This window comes from Trichechus manatus, unplaced genomic scaffold (assembly GCF_000243295.1).
Source record: "Trichechus manatus latirostris isolate Lorelei unplaced genomic scaffold, TriManLat1.0 scaffold00024, whole genome shotgun sequence".
Taxonomy (NCBI): domain Eukaryota; kingdom Metazoa; phylum Chordata; class Mammalia; order Sirenia; family Trichechidae; genus Trichechus; species Trichechus manatus.
Window position 1 is genome coordinate 1,226,268 of NW_004443960.1, and position 22,361 is coordinate 1,248,628.

At 61.9% G+C, this 22,361-nt stretch overlaps 2 protein-coding genes across 2 annotated transcripts in view; one reads left to right on the forward strand and one right to left on the reverse strand.

The window, feature by feature from the left end:
• IFT140 (intraflagellar transport 140) overlaps window positions 1-22,361 on the reverse strand; it is a 60,903-nt gene that overhangs the window by 9,865 nt on the left and 28,677 nt on the right. Inside the window, exons 17-21 of the mRNA XM_023728382.1 lie at window positions 19,822-20,021; window positions 1,701-1,878; window positions 1,120-1,310; window positions 399-494; window positions 172-304 (exon numbers count right to left, since the gene is read on the reverse strand). Coding sequence (XP_023584150.1) covers window positions 172-304; window positions 399-494; window positions 1,120-1,310; window positions 1,701-1,878; window positions 19,822-20,021 — 798 coding nt within the window. The remainder of the gene's footprint in view (window positions 1-171; window positions 305-398; window positions 495-1,119; window positions 1,311-1,700; window positions 1,879-19,821; window positions 20,022-22,361) is intronic.
• On the forward strand, window positions 7,832-17,521 carry TMEM204 (transmembrane protein 204). Its single transcript, XM_004373152.2, has 3 exons — window positions 7,832-8,839; window positions 12,144-12,299; window positions 16,574-17,521. Exons 1-3 carry the CDS (start codon window positions 8,560-8,562, stop codon window positions 16,816-16,818), a joined length of 681 nt encoding a protein of 226 aa, XP_004373209.1. The 5' UTR covers window positions 7,832-8,559; the 3' UTR covers window positions 16,819-17,521.

Below are 22,361 nucleotides of genomic sequence, written 5' to 3' on the forward strand. Positions count from 1 at the left end.
CCCCCCAGGCTCCACCCCAGGCTCCCCACCTGCAGAGACAGCACCAGGCTGCCCCCCAGGCTCCCCACATGCAGAGACGGCACTAGGCTGCCCCCCAGGCTCCCCACATGCAGAGACAGCACCAGGCTGCCCCCCAGGCTCCCCAGCCGGCAGCCCCCAGGAGGCACTCACCTTCTGGGTGTTGCCCTGGAAGCAGTGGATGCGCACCAGCGAGAAGTAGTCCTGCGCTAGCTCGTAGTAGCGCAGCGCTGCGTCCATCTCCGCCTGGCTCTCTAGGTACTGCGCCCACCACCGCCACAGGGTCCTGCGGGCAGCCGGGGGCCCTGAGCCCACTGCCCACCTCCCTCCCTCCACCCCCACTTCCCTCCACCTCCCTCCCCAAGGCAGCCTGTGCTCACTTGTCCCGCATCTTGTCGACGTAGAGCTCCAGGGACTGCAGGTCCTCCGCCAGCATCCGGGGCACCTCGAAGCGGTGGGTGTCTGACTTCTCGTAGCTGGGGGCGTGCGGGGGGAGACAGAGGCCTCAGTCCTTGAGAGCCAAGCACCTGGGAGCTGCTGTGCCTCGGGACACGTCCAGGCTGTGGTTGGGTGGTGGTCAGGGCCACGGTCGCGGTGGCAGGGGTCCCTGTGGCCCCTGTGGATGGCTGTGGGGGCCACCTCTCTGCGCTCCCAACATGTACCCCGTCACAGGGTCTGAGCAGGGACAGCCCCATCTGGGAAGGTCCAGTCAGTGGCGGGGTTAGTGCCATGTGAGTGTGCTGCCTGACAATGCTGGCACGCCTGTCCTCACAGGTCCCCCCAACCAGCGTGACGGCATTAGTCCGCACAGCTGACGCCAGGCCTCGGGGAAGGTGCACCTCTTTAACACATGTGGAAAACCGAGGCTAGGTCAGCTCATAGGAGGGGTGGCCCGTCTCCCGAGTCCCCAGTGTTACCAACGCATGCTCCCTCAGAAGCCCCCGCAATGGGGCCCCCACCAGCCCAAGATCCCACTCTGCACCTCGAAGGTGCCGCACCCCAGCCCAGGTGGAGGGGCAGACTGGAAATGTCAGAGACGAGGCTGAAGTGGCCGTATGCCATGTCCCCAGGCCCCCAGATCTCCTTCCTGTCTTTGCTCACTAGCTGAGGGCCAGGTTGCAATCGGCGCTGGCCTCCAGGTGCTTGGCGTAGTTGTAGTAGGTGGTGCGCAGGTGGACACGGTCGTGCCGCTCAGCCACCTCCATGGCCTTCTGCCACTGGCCTGCAGCCTGGTAGAACTTGTTCAAGAGGTCATAGCGCCTGCACTTCTTGTATAGCCGCTCAGCATCCTCCTGCAGAACATGGGGCCAGCGTCAGAGGCCACATGGCTGGGCGGGGAGGGTGGGCCCATGACAAAGACACGGAGCACACGAGGACGAGAACAGGCAAAGACAAGGATGAGAACAGGCAAGGATGAGGATGAGCAAGGACAAGAACAGGCAAGGATCACAACACACGGCGCACGGGACACCATGCATGGCCAGGGCAACGACACCAGGTGTCTGCAGAAAAAGGAGGGAGACAGAGACAGACAGAGGAGAAGACAGAGGGAGAGAGAGAGAGACAGAGACAGAGACTAACTTCTAAACTAGCCTGTCTCCTTGACTCCGATTGGGCCCTCCCAGCCATGACCTCTGCCATCCCTGCCCTGGGCAGTTGTGTCTGTCTGCCCATCCACTCACCAGCATGCCCAGCTGCACGGCCAGCATGGCTACACGGGCCTCCAGCTCGGGCTCTTGCTCGGCCTCCCGCAGGGCACGGGCTCCGCGGGCGTGGCCCATGTTCCCCAGGCACACGCGGGCCACATCTAGCCTCTGGGTCTTCACACACATGCGTGCCATGTTCTCCCAGACGGCCTCACTGTGGGACAGGGTAGCTGTTGGGTGGTCATGGAGTACTCACGGCTGCATGTCCCCCCTCCCTCCGCTCCACAAACACACCAGGCCAGGAAGGGGTGTACTGGGCAATGCTTAGACCCTTCCCACCCTGCATCCCACCACACGGCAGACCGAAAACCCGCTGTCACTGCTCCTCTCCCTGAGAGGACTCAGAGGTGAGGCCCCTGGGGGTGTGTCTCAGAGCTCACGTGGTGCTTCTGGGGCATGCGTGGGTGCCACTGTCACTGCTTCTGCAGCCTGGGGCGTATGGACCCTGCCTTTTCCACCAGGTCCCCCCTACAGCCCTGCAGACCTTGGAGGAGGGGGTCAAAGATACAGCTGTCCTGTCCAGACAGGCAAACTTCGGCTCCTGTTGTGTCTTCTATTCCTCCTCCAGCCCATCAAACACCCACTTTTCCTTATTTCATACACCGTATACACATGGTCACACAAGCACTTTCTCATATGAGTACACAGTCACATATGTACACACACACCACATATACAGCCACACACACTCACTCACTATACAGTCGCATATGTATGCACGCACATACTACACATACAATCACATATGTACACACACACCACACACACACTCACTATACCGTTCACATATGTATGCACTCACATACTACACAAACATGTAATACTATACACATACTCGCTATACATACACAGCCATATATGCACACGTACACTCACTATACGCAGTCACATACATACACATTCACACACTATACATTCGCTATACACACAGCCACATAAGCACACACACATTCTCACACTCAGACTATAGTCATGTCTACAATCACTCTCGTGCTCATACACACTGTAAGTCTCACATACACACGCACACACACACTACAGTCTCTCACATACGCTCCAATACTATAGTCACATACGTTTATACACACACTTGCACTCACACACTAGTCTCTCATACGCACACTACAGAGTCATATATATACACACGCTCTCACAAATACCTACTCAGTCACACACGTATACTTTCATACACACTATATAGAGTCTCTCACACATATACCATACAGTCACGTACACACTCACAAATAGTCACACATGTATACTCTCTTACACAATACTACATACAGCCTCACATGTACACTCACACTACACACACACACACACACACACACACAGAGCTGTGTCAATGGCAGCGCCTCCTGCTTCTGGCCTGAGCAGGAGATGTGTGGAAGCTCCTACTCAGCCCCCCCGAACGGCGGGCTCCGTGGGGAGAAGGGGCCGTGATCGCCTCCCACCCCCAGTCAGAGGGCGGCATCCGCGCATGGGGTGAGATCTCCCGGGGCCTCAGTCTCCCTCAGCACATGCCAGGGTCTGGGGACAGTGCAGGCGGGGGAGTTGGACAGGCTGGTTCAAACCCGACTAGGCCCTGGGACCATGAGGACGGGCTGACCCCATCTGTGATGCCTTCTCCTCACCCCTCACCCACACAGGTGGCCTCATGAGGTCAAGAACGTGGCCGTTGACACGCTCACAGAACAGGCAGACGTGGGTGAGCCCCACCACGGTGCACGCGGCCTCATGGGCAGCAGTGCTGTCTTTTGTCTTTGAACGCCTCTCTGACACGCTCACACGCACCTCGCCCTCGCGGTGCTGACCCAGGCTTCTGCCTGGAATCCTCTGCTTGACTTGGTGTGAGGCTGGCGGGGGACCAGGACGGCACGGGGCTCGCGGGCAGGTGGCGCATCGTGTGGACAGGCCCCAGGGGAAACGGTGCGCCTCCAGCCCCTCCATCCGAGGGCACTCGTCCTCCCTCAGCACCCGGCCACTCTGGACGCTGCTAGGCCTGGTCCTCAGATGCAGATGCTGAGCCCACCACTCTGGACAAAGAGGCCTTTCAAACAGACAGCTCAGTGTGATGGCTAACGGGGAGGGAGCAAGAGAAACACAGTTTCCTCCCGGATTCTCTCTGTCTACCTCACGTACCTCTTCCTGTTACTACTGCCACCAACAGTGCCGCACACACTCACTCACGGGAAACATCCTCACCCATGTACACACACGCGTGCACTCACACACACGATGTGCACGTGCGCACACATAGGGACACACTCACTGCACACCCCGAGGATGAGGCAGCCCAGGGGTGTGACGCAGGGGCAGCCCCGAGCAGGGCAGAGCGGAGCCGGCAGAGCCCGTCCCCGGGTGGCCTCCCCTCGCCTTCCACGGCTGCTCCCGCCCAGGCCGTCCTCAGACAAAGGCACGGCAGTGGTCAGGGTGGGCGGCCACCTCCCTCCCATCTGCTCACTACCGGAACCTCTCCCAGCATCCAGTGAGTGGAAAGGCGGGGTGCACACAGAGTGGGGGTCTCGTGAGCAAGCACAGCTGCGGTCCCGTCCCCTGTGGGCGACAGTGGTAGCCTACTCCCTCGGGTCCTCGGTGCACTGGAATCAGACATGCCGTGCTGGGACCCGGGTATCGTGGATGGGTGCCGTGCGTCTCTGCAGCTGGGGTCCTCCGTCAGCACGTGTATCCCCAACACTGACGGCGTTTTGGGGTCCTGCTAGAAGGACCTATATTCTGTGCCAGGCGCACGCTACGAGGCGGCACGGGCGGGCGGATGCTGTGTTGGTGCGCCCACCCCCCATGGCTGCGGCCTGTGAGCGAGGCCCGAGGAGACGCAGCGCTCCCGTTCTGTGCAACGCGTGCGGTCAGCCCCTGCGGCGTGGGCCGGGCTGCTGTGGGGGTCGCGTGTGTGCTTGTGTATGCATACATGTGTGTGCACCTGTGTATGGGGTGTGTGTACAGGTATGAGCATGTACGTGTGTGTGCCCATGCACGCACACACGTGCCTGTCTGTGTATGTGCTTGTGTGAGTGTGCCTGTGTATATGGGTGTGCGTGCGTGAGCGTGTACATGTACCCATGTGTGCACACGTATGTGCCCATGTATGTGCCTGTGTGCATTATGAGTGTGTACACGTGTGCCCATGTGTGCACACATGCCTGTGTATGTGCACCTGTGCCTGTGGAGTGTGTGCATGTCACACACTTTACAACCTCTATTCCAAGCCCCTGCAGTGGAGAGACTTCCCTCCCCGACACTGCTGGGCCCCACACTGGGCTCCTCAAGCACCGAGCCCACACAGACCGGTGATCTCGGGACACAGGGCGAACACACCACTCTGCCGGCCCACTCTGGAGCACCAACGCCCTTCGCCATACCCACGCTGCCCTTTCTCGAGGGGGCCGGATGAGCCACCTCTGTCTTCTGGACGAAGAATTGAGATGAGGAGCTGTCACCCTGGGGTCGCAAGCGCCCCAGCACCCACTCAGTTTAACATGCCCACAGCACCGGCACCGTCCAGGCACGTCTGAGCCGTTCAGGCGCATGCAGAGCGGGTCACAGGCCAGAGTCGGGCTCAGGAACGCTGGTGTCCTCCTTCCACTTGCTTGTCCAGCAGCTACAAGCAAGAAACCACGTTCTCGGCCCTCAAGTCCTGCCTTTGTACGGAGCAGAGAACCAACGACCCCAGTCCTTCCCGCTCTGTCCTCAGGTTGGGCAAGGAGGCACACCGAGCACCGCAGGTGCAACGTCAGCTGCTGACTGACACAAACATTCTCTGACGGACAGAGAGGCCTGGGAGGGAGCCTCGGGCCTCTCCCTATGGGCGTGGTGTAGCTACATGTGTGCCCCAGCCATGTGTCTCCCCGACAGACAGGCTGGCCCTAGGGGGTCCATCCCAGGGCTAAAACCAGGACAAGCCATGTGCATATGAGCGGCAGAGGACTCTGCCCCCAGAGCAACAGGGTGCTGCAACCTGTCTTCTCCCCAGGAACTCACACCGCCAAATGAGGAAGGGCTGAGAGGCGCTCTGAGGCGGGAGGACGGGGGTGGGCAGGGAATGAGGAAGGGCTGAGAGGCGCTCTGAGGCGGGAGGACGGGGGTGGGAAGGGAATGAGGAAGGGCTGAGAGGCGCTCTGAGGCGGGAGGACGGGGGTGGGAAGGGAATGAGGAAGGGCTGAGAGGCGCTCTGAGGCGGGAGGACGGGGGTGGGAAGGGAATGAGGAAGGGCTGAGAGGCGCTCTGAGGCGCACGAGGACAGGCGTGGGCAGGGAATGAGGAAGGGCTGAGAGGCGCTCTGAGGCACAAGAACAAGGGTGGACGGGGGACCCATGGGCCAAGCTGTCAGGGGTGGACCAAGGGGAGGGTGGCCTGCTTCACCCAGCCGGCTCAGAACTAAGGGACGTTTCTAGACAAGGACTGGAGCACCTACAGGCCCACAGCCATCCCTGAGGCATCCCCCACAGAGTGCCCAAGCTCAGGACATGGACACCCCGTGAGTCTCTGTCCACCTCAGCAAACTTCCTGTTCCCGGACGAGCAGTCTGCAGTAACTCCCATCTGCACCTCATCAAGCCTGCGGGGGCTGCAAATGAGATGCAGATGGGGCAGCGGGGGATGGACCTGGCTTTCTGGAAGAATCTGTTCTCTGCCCAACTGTTGGCCATGTGGGCCCCTCTGAGCTGCGGCACGGAGATCCCTCCCCAGTCAGGGCCACCAGCACCTGCAGGATGGCGTTGGTGTCCGACCGTGCACACGGCACACAGGGGACCAGCCACCACGTCGTCCTCTGTCCTCTAACAGCAGACATGCGGGCAGGAGACGAGGCTGGCCCGGTCAGTCAGGCCTTGACACAGAGAGAGGGCAGTGTCCACTGAAGCCCCTCGGTGTCCCCAGTCACAAGGACGACGTGGGGGCAGCGGTCCTGCCTGAGGGCAGGGTCATGTCTGCAGAAGGGCCCCTCCTGGCTTGGTCGGCTCCTGGGCCTGTGTCCCCATGGCCCAGCCTCCCACTGCACCGTGGGCTGGAACCAGGGACCCAGTGGCCACTGGCAAGACCTGCCTAAGAGTGTGTATGGGGGCAACGCGGGACCTCCTGGGGGTCTCACACCCGGGCAGGACTGCCACAAGGAAGTGGCCCCCCAGGGCAATGGGGGGACCTTGGGCTGTCCCCTGTGTGGGGGGCTCTGGAACGGGTTGACCAGGAGCAGGGCTCAGTTTGGCTTGGCCCCCGCCGGCCTAAGCAAAGGGAGGGAAGGGCTAGGCAGGGGCTCCTCCTGGGGCGCGGGCAGCATGTCCTCTGGGTCCGGACCCATGTCCTTCATGTGGAAATCAGCCACTCAAAGTACTCATGGACAAGTGACGTCACTGAATAGTGGAAGGGACGGAAACTCTTCTGGGAGCTCTGGGGAAATGCCTTCTCCAGGCAGCCCTGGCCCCGGGCACTTAGGATGGCCAGAGAGCCCCCACGAGGGACCACGGGCAGTCGGGTGTGGGGTGCCTGGGCATCCCTGGGTCAACGTGGGGGGTGTGGGGACCTGGGGCATCCCTGGACCAACACGGGGCATGGGGGGCTGGGGGTGTTTCTGGGTTGACATGGGGGATGTGGGGCCTGGGACATCTCTGGGCTAACACGGGGTATGTGAGAGTGGACAGACCAGTGTGCAGGGAAGCTGACCCGGGGAGGTGGGCAGAGGGGATGGGAACAGACACAGGGACTTTGTGTGCACCAGGGTAGGGGGCAGACAGACACTCAGGCTCTGATGGAAAACTCTAACCAGGGGACCCTCAAGCAATCAGTTTGCAGCCTCCTCAGGACCGATGGTCCATGCAGGTGGCTCAGAGCCTGCCCGCGAGGTGACGGCAGACCAGGGCAGGCCTGACGCGTGGGGCGCCCTGTGTCTCCTGGGTGGCCGCTGGACGGCGTGCAGGACCTGGGAGCGAGCGCTGGGCTCTGGAACCTGTGTGCGGGGGGGCCCCCTGAGGGGTGGGCTCTGGAACCTGTGTGCGCGGGGGCCCCCTGAGGGGTGGGCTCTGGAACCTGTGTGCGCGGGGGCCCCCTGAGGGGTGGGCTCTGGAACCTGTGTGCGCGGGGGCCCCCTGAGGGGTGGGCTCTGGAACCTGCGTGCGGGGGCCCCGAGGGGCAGGAGCGGGCAGCCTCGCGAGGCGCCGGCACTTCCTCCCAGGAAGCACATCCTGTCCGTGTCTGGCCGGCAGGGCTGCTGTTTGTTGCAGTTGGCTACGCCCTCAGCTCACCAAAAACAGCCTCAAAAAAATCATTTCCAGGGGAAGAGGGCGCACACACTTCCTCACGGCGGCCCACTGCCTCCGGGACCAGCACCACGCGGCGGTGACTCCAGGAGAGGACACAGGCGTCACCGCCGCCCGCTGCACCCCTGCCTGTCCCAGCAGCTCTCCGCGGTGGCCCACAAGCAGGCTGGCCTGGGGAGTGTGGCCGGGACAGACACCCCTGCCGCCAGCTCCCCAGTTACTTTGTTCCTTGCTGCCCGCAAGCGAGAAGAGCCGCCGCCGCCGCCCACGTCCCCACGTCCCCACGTCCCGGGAAGACGGTGCAGGACCCTGGGCCCTCGCCGCCCTGCGTCCTCGGGATGGGCCTCGCGGCAAGGGCGCCCTGCACCGGCCTGGCCCTGCTCCAGGCGCAGGAAGCCGGGTGATCGGCATCAAGCGTGGGGACCCCGCGGCCCCGCTGAGCCCCGCGCGGCCCCAAGAATGAGCGGCGACGTCCTCTAGCCTCCCAGCACCCACTCGATCCCCTCGGCGCCCCACAGTGGCCCAGACTTTGGATTTCCTGCGCAGCAGACAGCGCAGCGGCTGGCAATGACCATCCAGAAACTGGTGGCCTCGGCCGTGCTGGTGGCCCTCGTCTCCCTGGTGCTTAACAATGTGGCGGCCTTCACTCCCAACTGGGTGCACCAGACGCTGGATGATGGGCGCCGGCGCAGTGTGGGGCTCTGGAGGGCCTGCTGGCTGCCGGACAGGGCGCGCGGGGGGCCGGGCCCCGGCGCCAAGCCCGCGCTGGCCGACGAGCACGAGTGTGAGGCCCTGAGCTGGGGCTCGGAGGCGGCCGGCTTCCAGGAGGCGCGGGGCACCGTCAAACGTAAGTCTCGGGGTCCGTGGCGGGGGGCGTGCGCCGACCCTTCAGATCTCTGGCCTGGGCTGGAGGCCACCGCCTGCCCCACCCCGCCAACCGAGCGGTTGGCCTGGAGGATGGGGGCTCCTCCTGGGGATGGTCCTCCTCACATCAGGGAAACACGTGTGTCTCGGCTGAGAACACGTATTTTTAAGGAGTAAAGTCCACAGGGAGTTTACGGAATTGGGCTGTTCCCACACCTGTCGGGGTCTCCGAGGCAGTGAGCAGTATGGGGTCACAGAGGCCTGATTTAGACCAAAGGTGGAGGGGCTGGAGCGTGGAGTGGGGATGACGCAGGCAGGTGGGGACCCTCAGCTCCCCCTCCCCATTGCATGGCAGGACCCCCTGGCTGCTCTGGAAGCCAGGAGGGACCTGTTACTGGCACCACATCGCCTAAGCAGGCATGTGTACCATCATGCAGCCCCATGACGGCCCGGGCACCCTGGGCTTCCAAGCCACCCGACGGCATCGCGGATGTCCTAACTGCCTCTTCCTAAGAAAGCGTCTGGGCACAGGGCTGTGGGTGCTTTCGGGTGGCTTCCCAGAGGCCGTAAAACAGCACGGCGAGGGGCTGTGTGCATGTGGGACAGGCGACCACAGACCTGTCCTACGCCCACTGTGGACGCGAAGCCCACGGACCGTGTGCAGGGACCGCCATGCCATGTCACAGGTCACAGGGGAGCAGCGATGGGGTTACAAGTGCAGCCTGGTGCATGAGGGGGCCGGCCCCACCTGCCCACCGCAGCCCAGCCACCACACACTGCCCAGCTGAGGGTCCCCTGTCCCGTCTGGGAGCCACACCCCCTGTTTGAGGTCAGAGCACACGCATGTCTCCGGGTCTCCCGTATGCCCAACATTCAGGTGTCTCAGGAGAGAGTGGGAGGGGCGGGGCCAGGACGAGACGTGATGCCGGAGCCCCCTGAGGGAAAGGCGCCCACCTGGCCCCCAGCTCGGCCTGCCCCCTCAGCCCCTCGGCCTCAGCCTTGAGTCTGTCCACCCACCACGACCACCCACCCCTCCGGGGCTCCAGTCCCTGCTTCCACCTTTCACCATCAGCCAGATCTGGGGGAAGGAGGCGCTGCCTTTGGGGTATCTTGTGCACCAACCCTTCCTGCCCAACCCCTGCCGTCCACGGGCTGAGGCCGTGTCACCGAAGGCCAAGGGGACAGGCCGTCTCCTGCCAACCGTGCCTGGATACCACCAGACCTTCCCCTCTTACTCAGAACTCTCATGGGCTCCCACCACAAAGCCCAGCCCCTCCTTCCCTTTCACTCCGTGTGAGGTGTCCCCAAGGTACCAACTGAGACAGCTCTCCGTGACCACATTAGAGCTCCCCAACAGGCCTGACTTCCTACCTCTGAAGGCCCATTGTACCCTGCCTACCTGCCTCCTCAGAGTTCCTCAAGGGACTCATCTGCCCTCACTTGTCCCCACCAGCCCTCACCTGTCCCCACCTGCCCTCATCTGTCCCCGCCTGCCCTCACCTGCCCCTACCTGCCTTTACCTGTCTCCACCTGCTCTCATCTGTCCCCACCCGCCCTGTTTCCTCCCCGCCACCATACGAGCTCCTTGGGCAATTTGAAGCCCCTCCACTACTAGCCCAGTGCGCACGTGCAGTGGCCCCATGGATTCTGAGCAGTGAGTATCTGTTCAAAACAACAGAAATGCCAACAGGAGCTTCTCGTGAACGAGGCTGAAAAGGTGATGCTGGCCGCTGACAGGATGTTCCCCAAGTTCCCGTGACTCAGCACAGCATAAAAATGAAGCTGCCCTAAGTTAACACTTCCTCAGGGAACAGAAGGTTCTCTCCATCAGCTTCGGCTGCAGGTCATGTGGCTCGGTCCCCAGCGGCCCAGGAAGGTGACTGGCTCGGCACGCAGGCCAGGGTGTCCAGGGCGTCCTCTCGGCCTCACAGCCTGCTCCCACGTCAGGTCCTCAGGAGCCCAAGCCTGCCCGCCCACACCTGCCCTGGGTCTCACCAAACCCAGAGAGAGCCCCGTGAGGCCTTGGTGTGGACCCCGGACAACACAGGCACACTCACAGAGACGACGCGTCTTCCCAGGCACCCGGAACCCGTGCTTAGCACTTCTCAGGGAAGCTGAGAAGTCTGAGCTGTGGGGTGGACGGTCCCAGGGTTCTGTCCCGAGTCCCAGCCAGAGATGCTAAGGGTGCCACTTTGCGCAACATCTGTCACGGGAGCTGGATCCCTTGGAGTACGCAGACGCCACGCGGGTGACGGTCACATGAGGGCCAGAGGGGAGAGGGACGCCCAGGAAGAGCAGACATGGGGCCGGGTGTGGATCAGGATTTTCTCAAAACTGTTCCTTCAAAACACGCTACAGAAGCCAACTCGACGCTGAGGGCCACCACAGACTGTTCCTCTCCCGCAGCGCCCTGATGTCCCAGCTCTGCTGCTGGACAGGCTCGCAGTGTGTTGTGGGCCTTGAAAGTAAACCAGACCTATAAACGAATGTCGTCGGCGTGGACCATCGGCGTGGACCGTCGAAATGCTGTTTCATCACCGCTGAGCTGGGGTTCTGTTTGGATCTCATTGAGGGGGAAGAGGTTTCCCTGCTACAGAGACGTGGCCAGCTCCACTCCCTGTGGGCAGCACCCCTGTGTGCCCACCTCGCTCAGAGTGCCAGGGGCAGGGTGGGGGCAACGAGAGGAGGCGTCCTGGCTCTGTGCAGACGGGGCAGAGGGCTGAGGCAGAATGGGGGAAGAAGGGCCGTGGATCCGGCTCTAGCCCTCAGTGGCTGCGAGTGACCACAGACAAGTCACTCAGACTCCCCGTAAGGGCCATCACCCGGGGGGTGATAACATCCACCTCTGGGGGCGTGGCGCCTGCACGCCAGTGCTCCCCTCCAGGCCAGCGCTGGCATTTCCAGATGCTGTGAAATGACAGTGAACTGGACCCCAGCTCTGTTAGTGTGCCGACCCTCCGTGTTCTCCTTTGTGGGCACAGGCGGAATGCAGGCCCAGAAAGTGCGAAATGTGTCCAACCAGGAACACGCTTTCCTGAGATGATTAAAATTGCCACGGAAGGCCTGCCCCGGCGGGGTGGGAGCCCGGGCGGGGTGGCGTCGAGCGTTCTGTGGCTGGGGAGGCGCACGGGCTCATGCATGTGGGGCTGGGCCGCCTGGCACCAGAGAACGGCAGACGCCTCCGACAGCTCTGCAGAGCGTCTCTGCATGGATGCAGATGCTGTCCCGCTGAGGGCGGGCACGCTGGGGCGGGGTGTGGACGCACTGATCCGCCTCTCTCCCCGCAGTGCAGTTCGACATGATGCGCGCCTGCAACCTGGTGGCCACCGCAGCGCTCGCGGCGGGCCAGCTCACGTTCGTGCTGGGACTGGCAGGCCTGCCGCTGCTGTCGCCCGAGTCCCCATGCTGGGAGGAGGCCATGGCCGCCGCGTTCCAGCTGGCGAGTGAGTACCTGGGGGCAGGCGGGTGGGCGGGCTGTGCACCATGGGGAGGACCTGGGCCTGGACGACCTGGGAGGGGCCACGGGCTCCCACTTAGTGACCCCTGGCTCATCCCCCGCATCGTGCGGCCGAGAGCAAGACAGACCACCCCCCCGCAGCTTTGTGCTGATGGGTGTGCGCCCGCTCCTTTCTAAACTCCATGGGGCACGTGGGGCAACAAGCGCGTGAGGGTCGGGGGCTGTGTGGGCTCTTGCATCACTGGGCACAGGGGCGATGCACAAGGAGGCAGGTCGGGGACAGTGGTCGCTGCTATGGCAGGTGTGGGTCACCTGGTTTGCAAACGGGAGCCGCAGCATGCGTGGGACCCCAGCCCCGGCTCCTTGCACGCAGGTGAGCCCACACTGCTCCCTGGGTGGCCAGGGGGATGCTCCATCCACGTGCTGTGGAGGCAAGGCTGGGCAAAGCCACGCTGCATGTGGCCACAGGGGGCCCGGCCCCCAGCCGGCCGCCTTTCCTTCTCTGTCCTTGGTCCTCGCTGGGGCTGAGGTGCAGACCCGACACCCCACGGGGGGAGAGGCAGGAAGTGTGACGCGGACATTCTAGGAACAGAGGATTTCCAGCTGACAGTTCTTAAGGACTGCACCCAGGAAGCTCTGACACACGGAGGCAGGACCCACGGCGGAGAATGGAGGGGCGGAGGGAAGGAAGCCTGTGCTCTCCTGTGCCATCAGCAGGGCGGCGTGGGCTGCAGGGTCACTGCCCCCTCGCGTGAGAGCGCTGTGGCTGATGTGATCACTCAGCCCCGGCCCACGCCAAGTTTCATGGAAAGTGCTGAAACGGCATCTGGTCCTGACACTGTCAACGTGACTTCTGGCCAATTCCTGAGCCGGCTCGTGCCTCAGTTTACCCGACTGCAAACCCGCTGCCCCTGCTCAGGGTGATGAGGGATGGGTGTGGCGGGGAAGTGTGGTCCTGAGCTGGGTGAGGAGAACCTCCTGGTCCCTGCCTGCCTCCCCCCTCCACAAAACTGCAGGTGAAGACGCACATTTCATGAGGTGTCTGCCCACTTAGGAAAATCGCCCACTCTGCCCACTGTGCCCTCAGAGACGAGGGCCAGAGAGAGAGAGAGAGAGACTGCCTTCCTGGGTCTTACTGACACTGACATCTGAGTAGCTGGATGGAAGAGAGACATGTTAGTGGCAGAAAAGAAACAGAAGCACCAAGCTCTTCATTCTGAAAACAGGTTCAGTGTGACAGTCACACGGCTCACTGCGTCTGAAGAAACCTCCTGCAGACTCTCACTTGGATGACGAGGGGGACGCCGTGGGCCTGAACACACCAAGATGGAACCTTGTTTCTTGCAAACTGCTATTTCAGAACAAGACAGAGCTATTTCCAAATCACGCAGGCATTTTAAAAGAACTGGCATGCAGCCTGGATGTCCTGTGGGGCCCCAAGAAGAAGGTGTGCCGCCCAGCCTCTGGGGACTGTCCTGGCAGGGAAGGTGCACGCTGCCCTCCCCTTAGCAGTCCCAGGCCATACAGCCCCTGGAAGGTCGGACCAGGCTCTGTTCAGACAGCGATGGGCAGGTGGGCTGTTTCCACCGTCCCTGACTCCGTGGCCGCCCTGCCCTTGGTGGCCCAGCCGTCACCCCCCGCCCCCCCGCTGTTTTCCCAGCGAGGAAACAGGGCCCTGTTTAGACGCGCTCCGTTGACAAACAGTCCCGGAGCGGCATGCGCTTTCTTCTCGGGGCTAATTTTAGAGCGAGGTTCTTTCCGGCGCCTGGGCCTGTTCTGAACAGTCGGGAGAGACTGCAGGGCGCCAGGATATCCTGCCGCGGGACAGGAAACGCCGCCGCCGCTACCTGTTGTGCAGGCCCCGCCGGGTCCCCACGCGGGGGGTGGGCGTGGGGGAGGATGCTCCCCAAGGGGGGAAAGGACAGACGCTCGGGAGTCCCCGAGGGGCCCGGAGGGTCCGCAGCTGGTGGGAGAGCGTAACCACCTGCAAGGAGGGCCCCCGTCTGCTCTGCGGTGAGCAGACGGCCTTGTTTCCTCGCAAGCCTGCTCCACGGGGGCTCCTGGGACTGGGACCAGGCTCACACGGTGCCCACTGCCCCCAGCTGCAGTGATGTGAGGGCAAACCTACAACCACGACAGCCCCGACCCGCTCAGCCTCCAGGCACAGTGGCGCTTCTTTCCAGCTTCTCTGAGGATTTTCCCGTGTTCTCATCTACTTTCCCTTGGTCAGGAGGGTGGGCCAACAGCCCTTGACCCCACACCCCAAGGTGGCTGCTGCGAGGAGCACAGGCCCCAGGCCATCGCAGGCCACAGAGCGAGGCCGTGGTTCTGGGTGTGCACGTGCCGTCTGTCTGTCCGACACGTCATCACAGAGCAGGCTCTGCATCAGTCTCCTCGGTCTGTCTCTCTCACCTCCTCCTTTCCCCTTTTGGTCCAGCTCAGGGAGCGTGGCAGGCCCAGAACGCCAGGGTTTTCTCTCCTTCCTGAGGCCTGTCTGGGGTGTGAGCTGGCTGACTGCAGTCCGTTGGCCAATCTAGCCCTAGCACACGGAGCCTTTCTCGTTGGGGTGTGAGCCCTGGGGGGCCACGGACCGTGGGCAGCAGGGCCATGGGGCCACGGGCCGAGGGGCATGGGATGTGGGCAGCTGGAGGGCCTGGGGTTGAGCCCGTGGACAGGCCACACCTGATGAAGCAGGCGCCCCCGTGGATCCCACTCCCTCCACCCCCTGGGCCCTGGAGGGAGCCGCTAGGATGGGGTGTGGAGGCTGGAACGCTCTCCGGGGCTCTGCGCTGTGAGGCACACACTGGGGTAGGCTCCCATCTAGTCCTCTGGAGACTCTCCTTCCTTTCTCCTCCTGCATCCCCTCCTTGCGGCCTCGTCCCCTCGTGGTGGCGCAGCACGGAGGGGCCTCAGGGAAACGCCCAGGAGAGGGGGCTCCGGGCTGGTTTGATGCAGACTCTGGGGATAAGAGAACATCAGAGCGCCAGTGTATGTGTGCTGGAGAGGCTCGGCCGTGAGGCCTGGGCGAGTGCCATCTCCCTGTGCCTGCACCGCAGGGGCCACTGAGGCCGGGTGGCGGCCTCACGAACGCTCACTAGGGTTACACACTGATCTTCCCTAAGCCCTGTGGATGGCACCCACACAGGAGTCGTCAGTTCAGTTCCAGAACATTCCCTGGGTGCTCCAGGCACAGGCTCTGGGCTCTCTGCTCAAACGAGTGTGAGTGCTCCCTGAGGGAGGCTCCCCCAGGCGCCCCTGCCCCACAGTGGGCGCTGTCCTGCAGGGGAGAGAGCCTGGCCAGGCCCCCAGTTTCCTAAAGCCGTGGGCCCTCCGCCCGCTCTGGGTTCCGGGGCACCCTGCCCCCGTGCCTGCAGACACACCAGCGTCTGCTCACGGCGTGGGTCCTGGCTCAGCAGCTCCCGTTTCCAAAGCAAACAGATTCTTCCTGGGAGCGGCCGCAGCGGCAGGCACGGCGGTTCAGCCTGCAGAGACGCCACGTTCGCTCGCGCTTCCTTCCTGCCTGCTTCCTCACTGGGACCAAGTCACAGGGCCTTCCTGGGAGCGGCCGGTGTCACTGCCCCTCCTGCACGGCTGAGCCCATGTCTGAGTGTGCTCTGGGGGCCACGCGGTCTGTGTCCCCACGGTCTGCCCCTCGGCTGTTCGGGACCCCACCCCAGAGCTGGCCCCATCCCACTGCCCTCTCAAGTCCCACGCCAGACTGGACGGAAGCTTGCCCCCAGGGGGCCGCGACCCCACCCTTTTCCCTAAGCACACTGAAGCTGGGCTGTCTGGATTTGTGAAAGAAAACCTCTATTTCCTCTAAAAAGCAAAAGCAAAGAACGAGAACACTCCTCTGAACAGGAATCTGCGCTCAGTTAAACGCAAATCTGAGCTGTTTCTGATACAACATTAAAACACCTGTGTGGGCTTCCACTTTGAGTTATTTATGAAACCTCGAGGGGGTCGCGAGCTGTCGAGCTGTCAAAGGTTTCGGCGTGGCGGGCGCCGGCGTGGCTGATGCGGAAAGGCCACCCGACCACTCACGGCCACCAGGAGCAATTCCGCGGGGGGGACCGGCATTCTGCTGAGACACAGGCTCGTGTGCAGGCACCCCCTCCAGCACCACCGCAGGCCAGGGGACCCAACAAAGGCATGACGAAGGCCTCTCAGCCTGAGGGAGATGCCCCAGGGTGGAGGTGTGGGGGACCAGTGCCCCGAGGTCCATCTCCTCATCTCTGACCAGCCCTCTCTCTCCTGCAGGCTTTGTCCTGGTCATCGGGCTGGTGACCTTCTACAGGATCGGCTCCTATACCAGCCTGTCCTGGTCTTGCTACCTGAACATTGGCGCCTGCCTCCTGGCCACCCTGGCAGCCGCTGTCCTCATCTGGAACATTCTGCACCGCAGGGAGGACTGCATGGCACCCCGCGTCATCGTCATCCGCCGCTCCCTCGCAGCCCGCTTCCGCCGCGGGATGGACAACGACTATGTGGAGTCCCCCTGTTGAAAGCCCCTGCTGACGAGTGTCCACTGTTAACAGTGGGGCTGTCTGGAGACGGGGGCCTGCAGAGCCTGCCTCACTGCTGTGCAGATGGGCAGGGGTAAGGGTCCCCTGTGCGCAGGTGTGTTGGACACTCGTGTACGTCACTGTGTTATATGTGGTATGTATAGGGTATGCACGCGGAAGTCTCTGCGTGCTCCACTGCTGACAAAGTGTCACGCTGCCGCCACCATCGCTTCACATTCACACGCGTCCCACGGGCAGGATGAGAACCGGGGTGCAGGTGAGGGGCCGCCCGCCCCACCTGGCTAGGGTTTAATTTATTCCGCGCCTGCAGAGAGGGGCATCGCTGGTGGAAGGCTACGTTGGTGGCATGGAACGCCCAGGGAGATGCTCCAGAAGCATCCGGACTCCCACCCCGAGAGCTGTGGTTTCTGGCAGAGCCGTTCTGCGGTGTACATTTCGCTCCTGGTTATTTTTCTAAGTTAAAATAAAGCGCAGACCTCTCACCACTGTCCTTTTGAACATGTGTCTTGTCCCTCTGTCCTTCCGCCACGGGGGTGAGAGGAATCAGGCCTGTTTTCCTGCCGTTTTTGCAGACTGCGAGTAAGACAAGACTGGGACAGGCGGCGGCGAGGCCGGCTGGAGCACGTGGGGCACTCGCGCCCTTGTTCCTATCCCCGGTGACCTGTGCTCAGGAGCCCACCCCCACCCCAATAGGCTCTCTGAGGTCTGGGGACAGGTGGGCAGCCGCAGAGGGACAGTTTGGACCAAATCTCCTGGCTTAAAAAAGTCCAGAGAGATTGGCTCACTCTTCCCCAGAAGAATCCCCAGCCACCTCCCGCCTGGTTCCCTGTGGCTACAAAAGGCCTTGGTGCCGCTGCACTAAGCAGCCCTCCTCCTGGACTATAGTTCACTCACCGTCGGGTCAACTCCGACTCACGGCGACCCTACGTGTGTTAGAGTAGAACCCTGCCCCATAGCGTTTCCATGGCTGAGGTTTTTCAGAAGTACGTCACCAGGCCTTTCTTCCGAGGCACCTCTGGGTGGACTGGACCCTCCAGCCTTTCGCAGCCAAGCACGTTAACCGTTTGCACCACCCAGGGACTCCGCCTAAGCTAGTCACTGTCGGTGGGAGTCGCTGTCGAGTCAATTCCAGCTCACGGCGACCCCACATGTGCAGAGTAGAACCGCTCCACAGGGTTTGCAAGGCCATGACCTTTCAGAAGCAGATCGCCAGGCCTGTCTTTCAAGGTACCTCTGGGTGGGTTTGAACTGCCAGCCTTTCCGTTAGCAGCCGAGTGTGTTAACTGTTGACACCACGCAGGAACCCTAACCCTCTACAAGGTGGATCAACCATAGTGCCCCAGGTTGAAGAGAACACCCCTAGATCTACACCACAGGGTTCAATACTGCCCCAAGGGCCCAGCGCCCAGCAGCCCTTGGTCCAGCCCGGATGCCACCCCCACACTGTACGGTCGACCCCACTGCCACCCAGAGGCATGAGGTGAGGAGATGGCCTTGGGAGCCGGGGGGCTGAGGCTGGCCCCTCTAGCCCCCTCCTCCGGCCCAGGCTGCCCTCTCTTTCAGTCTGGACTTGGAACCCAGGCTGCTCCAGTGGTGCAGTGTTAGACAATGGTGAGCGGGGGCTGGCATTCTCCACCAGCCCTGGACAGCGACATGACCGCACGTGGACAGGCCGGCTCCCACAGACCCGGCACGCAGTGTGGAAACACCCAGGGTGAGGCCTCACACGGTATGCGGCTGGGCGCACGCCGCGGGGACGGGCGCACGCCGCGGGGACGGGCACATGCCACGCGGATGAGCACACACGGATGCCCTCCTCTACCGAACTGCATTCCTGGGATGGACTTTCCCAGTCAGACGTTAACAATAACTTTCAAAAACATGAGTGAAATATTTAAGACACTGTACTGTTCCTGCTTTTATCACAGATATGACTGTCTCAGCTGTTGGCCATGTGGTTGGTCAGTGTGTGGTCACGTTTACATCAGCTGGAATGTGTGCGGAGAAGGACCGTGCCCTGCCATGAAGCCCCCGGCCCACCCCCAAACCCGAGGGCCCCTCGTCTACAGGGCCCCGTAGAGAATGTTCTAGAAAGACAACAGGCTGGGGTCCCGTGTTGTTTGGAGGGGTGCTTTCTGCGCCATGGTGGTGCAGTGGTTAAGAGCTCGGCTGCTAACCAAAAGGTCGGCAGTTCGAATCCAGCAGCCGCTCCTTGGAAACCCCGTGGGGCGGTTCTCCTCTGTCCTGCGGGGTCGCTCTGAGTCGGAACTGACTCCACGGCAGTGGGTTTAGTGTTTGTTTTCCGTGCTGCAGAAACCATCCCCGCAGGGTGAGGGCGCATGGCCCCAGGCACTTGATTACTCACCCCCCTCCCCGTTTTGGTTACACTTCTCTGCCCTTTGGAAGTGGAAACGCGTCCCTTGCCCGTGAGGAACTCCTGCCTGTGTTCTCCCAGGACCGGGACGAAGGGCCGCAGACAGCCCTGGGCTCATGGCTCTTCTGGAGCCGTTTTCATTGTGTTTCCACTCTGTGGTCACCAGAGTTTGTTTATCGAGAGCTTTTCTGCTCAGCAGAAACGGTTCCCAGGGGACAAGTATCATCAATGTTTAGCAACCTCTGAACTTTCAACCAGGAAGTATCCAGAACAGTTTAAAATAAATTGAAATGGTTAAATAAATAAAGACCCCAAGAGGACCCAAGTGTGGCTGCCTGCCACCATGGCTCACCTGCAGGACGGACCAGCAAGGCCTGGCAGCCGCCAGTTGGGGCAGGTGGTACAGCGTGCGGAGACCACAAGGCTGACACAGTCACAGAGGACCGAGTAAAGACCACGAGCCACCCTGACACAGTCAGTCACAGAGGACCGAGTAAAGACCACGAGCCACCCTGACACAGTCACAGAGGACTGAGCAACTTCAGCGTCTAACTCAAGGGGAAGAGACGCCCCGGCGGTAAGGAATGCGGAGAGCATCCACGCCTTACCTCTTGATGAGCTTGATGGACTTGAAGGCCTCATCCATGTCCCCGACGGTGACGAAGAAGCTGAAGTTGAGCATGGCGTCCCGTGTGGCCCGGTCGCCATCCTCCAGCCCCATGAAGTCCCGCAGGGGCCTCCTGCCCACCATCTGGGGGATCCCGTGATGCCCAGTGTCTGCTTGGTCCTCTTGGTCTGCTTCCCCGGGCTGAGCGACAAACAGCACCCTTCACCTGTCAGCTCACACCCAACGCCACCACCCGCACCCCGTCCCCTCCTCTGATCCATGCTGATTAGGGGACAAGTTCCCACTGGCAGGCACACATGGACACCAGTCCCGCCAAAAGCAGTGGGAATCTTTGGGGTCACGGGAACTCGTCAGAGTTTGGGGCTGGGAGTTCAGACAGCAGGACAGACAACTGTGTCCTCGTATGAACTCGATCTTTACGCGGCAGCTGCAATCACCGCCAGCTCAGGCCTTCGAGGGCTGAGTGAGAAACCACGTGCAGAGGGGGCCTCTGTGGACGACCAGCAACGGTCACGTTTACGACCAGCAGGAGTCACTGGGCGATGGAATGCTTGATGCACTCGGCTGCTAACCGAGCGGTGGGACGTTTGAGTTCACCCAGAAGTGCCTCAGAAGAAAGGCCTGGTGATCTACTTCTGAAAACTCAGCCCTACTCTGCCACACACAGGGTTGCCGTAAGTCAGGGTCAGCTCAAGGGCACCAGGTTTCTGTATATCATCCAGGCAGAGGCGCGTTGGGGCCCGTGAGGTACTGGAAGGAAGGTGCAGCACTCCTGCAGGTAGGGTCCCGAGCACTAACCCAGGCTGGCATCTCCCCTCCACGGTGCTTCGCAGAGCTGTTAGCCTAGTACAGCGCTCCCCAAACAGACACACAAAGAGGAGAGCACTTCCACGGGCCTGGCGCTAACACCACGCCTCACACAACAGCCTCCTTTTAGCCACCCGGCCTGGCCGCTCCCAGCCCCAGTACCTCTGTATCTGGCCCCTTGGAATGCACCCGACTCGGGGACCAGCTGCTGTCCTCCCCCTCGTCAAGCCCACCCTCTTTCCTGCTGGAGGCCCCCACATGCCCCACCCCTGCTTGTAGTGTCTGTACTCCTCCCTGTGGGATCCAATTTCTGGATGCATGCGTGCTCCCCACACTCAAATGGGGTCCAGACGCCTGGCCTCTGGCCCTGTGTCCCCTCCGGGTGTTGCCTAGTGCCAGCTATTCCCCCATGGCCCTCGGGGGCAGCCCAGGCCTCCTGCCCTCAACACACACCCCCCGCTGGCTCCCAGCCCCTGCTCCTTTGAGCCAGCAGCCCCGATGGGTGGACTGCCTGGAGTCGGTGGCACTTTGCCAGCTAGGTGCTGGCTGGCTCTGTGAGACACAGTGGGGATGGGACCCTTTGACTCAGAGACGAACGCGGCGGAGGCTGTCTGGGAGCCCACAGGCCAGGAGGCAGACATCTGGGGACGGGGGTGTGTGTAGGAGGTCACGCTGGGCAGCCACTGGGGGTGGGGGCATTTGGGCAGTTTTGCATGAAGTGGGAACCCGTGAGAAAGTGTGCACAGCGGCGCGGTGAGGAGGACCCCTGCCGGCTCCAGTGAAGGAGTAGCAAGCACGTGGCCCGACTCCCCACTGATGACAATGTCAGCCCCAACGAGGAGCTGACTCCTCCTCCCCGTGTGAGCACAGGCCCCAGAGTTCTCAGGAACACAAGCGTGCCCACTATGAGTGCTACAAGGCGCCAGCCTGCGCTGTGCACTCCCCACGTGTCCGTTTGGTCCCCACCAAGCTCTCGGGGGAGAGGCTGCTGTCACCGTGTCACAAGGTTCCAGAAGTCAGGACCTACCCCTCTCACCCACGCCCTGGAATGTGCACGCAGCGGGACCTCGGAGCACCTGGACCTGAGTGAGGCCCGCTTTTAGGCACTGCGTGGCTGTTCACCACAATCGCCGTAAGGGGCCAGATAATAATGCAGGTAAACTCAGTACTCCCTGTGTTACGTCCAACCACCCGGGGAGGTGCCTCGTCGTGGTCATATTGCTAAGCCAGGCCCAGAGTGTGTGTGGCGAGCTGCTCGGTAAAGACTGCTCACACCGCGTCTCACACTTTCCCCCCAAACCCTGCAGCCGACACAGAGAGCATCGGGGCACAGACAGAGACAGCCGTACATGAAACAGGAGGTCTCGGGGCGCCACAGAGTGCGTGCCAGAGGGCCATGCTGCGCGGTGAGTACTTACAACTGCGCTATACACCCCGCCTCTCAGGAACAACAGCTATGAGGAGGGCAGCATGATGGGAGTGGGGAGATGAGAGAGAAAACAGAAAAGACGTGTAAATGCAGGGAGGAAATCAAAGTCTGTGAGGTGAAAATAACGGAAAAAACAATGCAGAGAATGCAGAAGTACCTTTGACAGCTTTTGAGTTCTGAAATTAAAGAAATTAAAACACGCAATGAACACTGAACGAGGCTGAGAGAAACTCCAGCCTGGGGGGCAAACACGTCCACAGGACGGAGTCAAGAAGACCCACCTC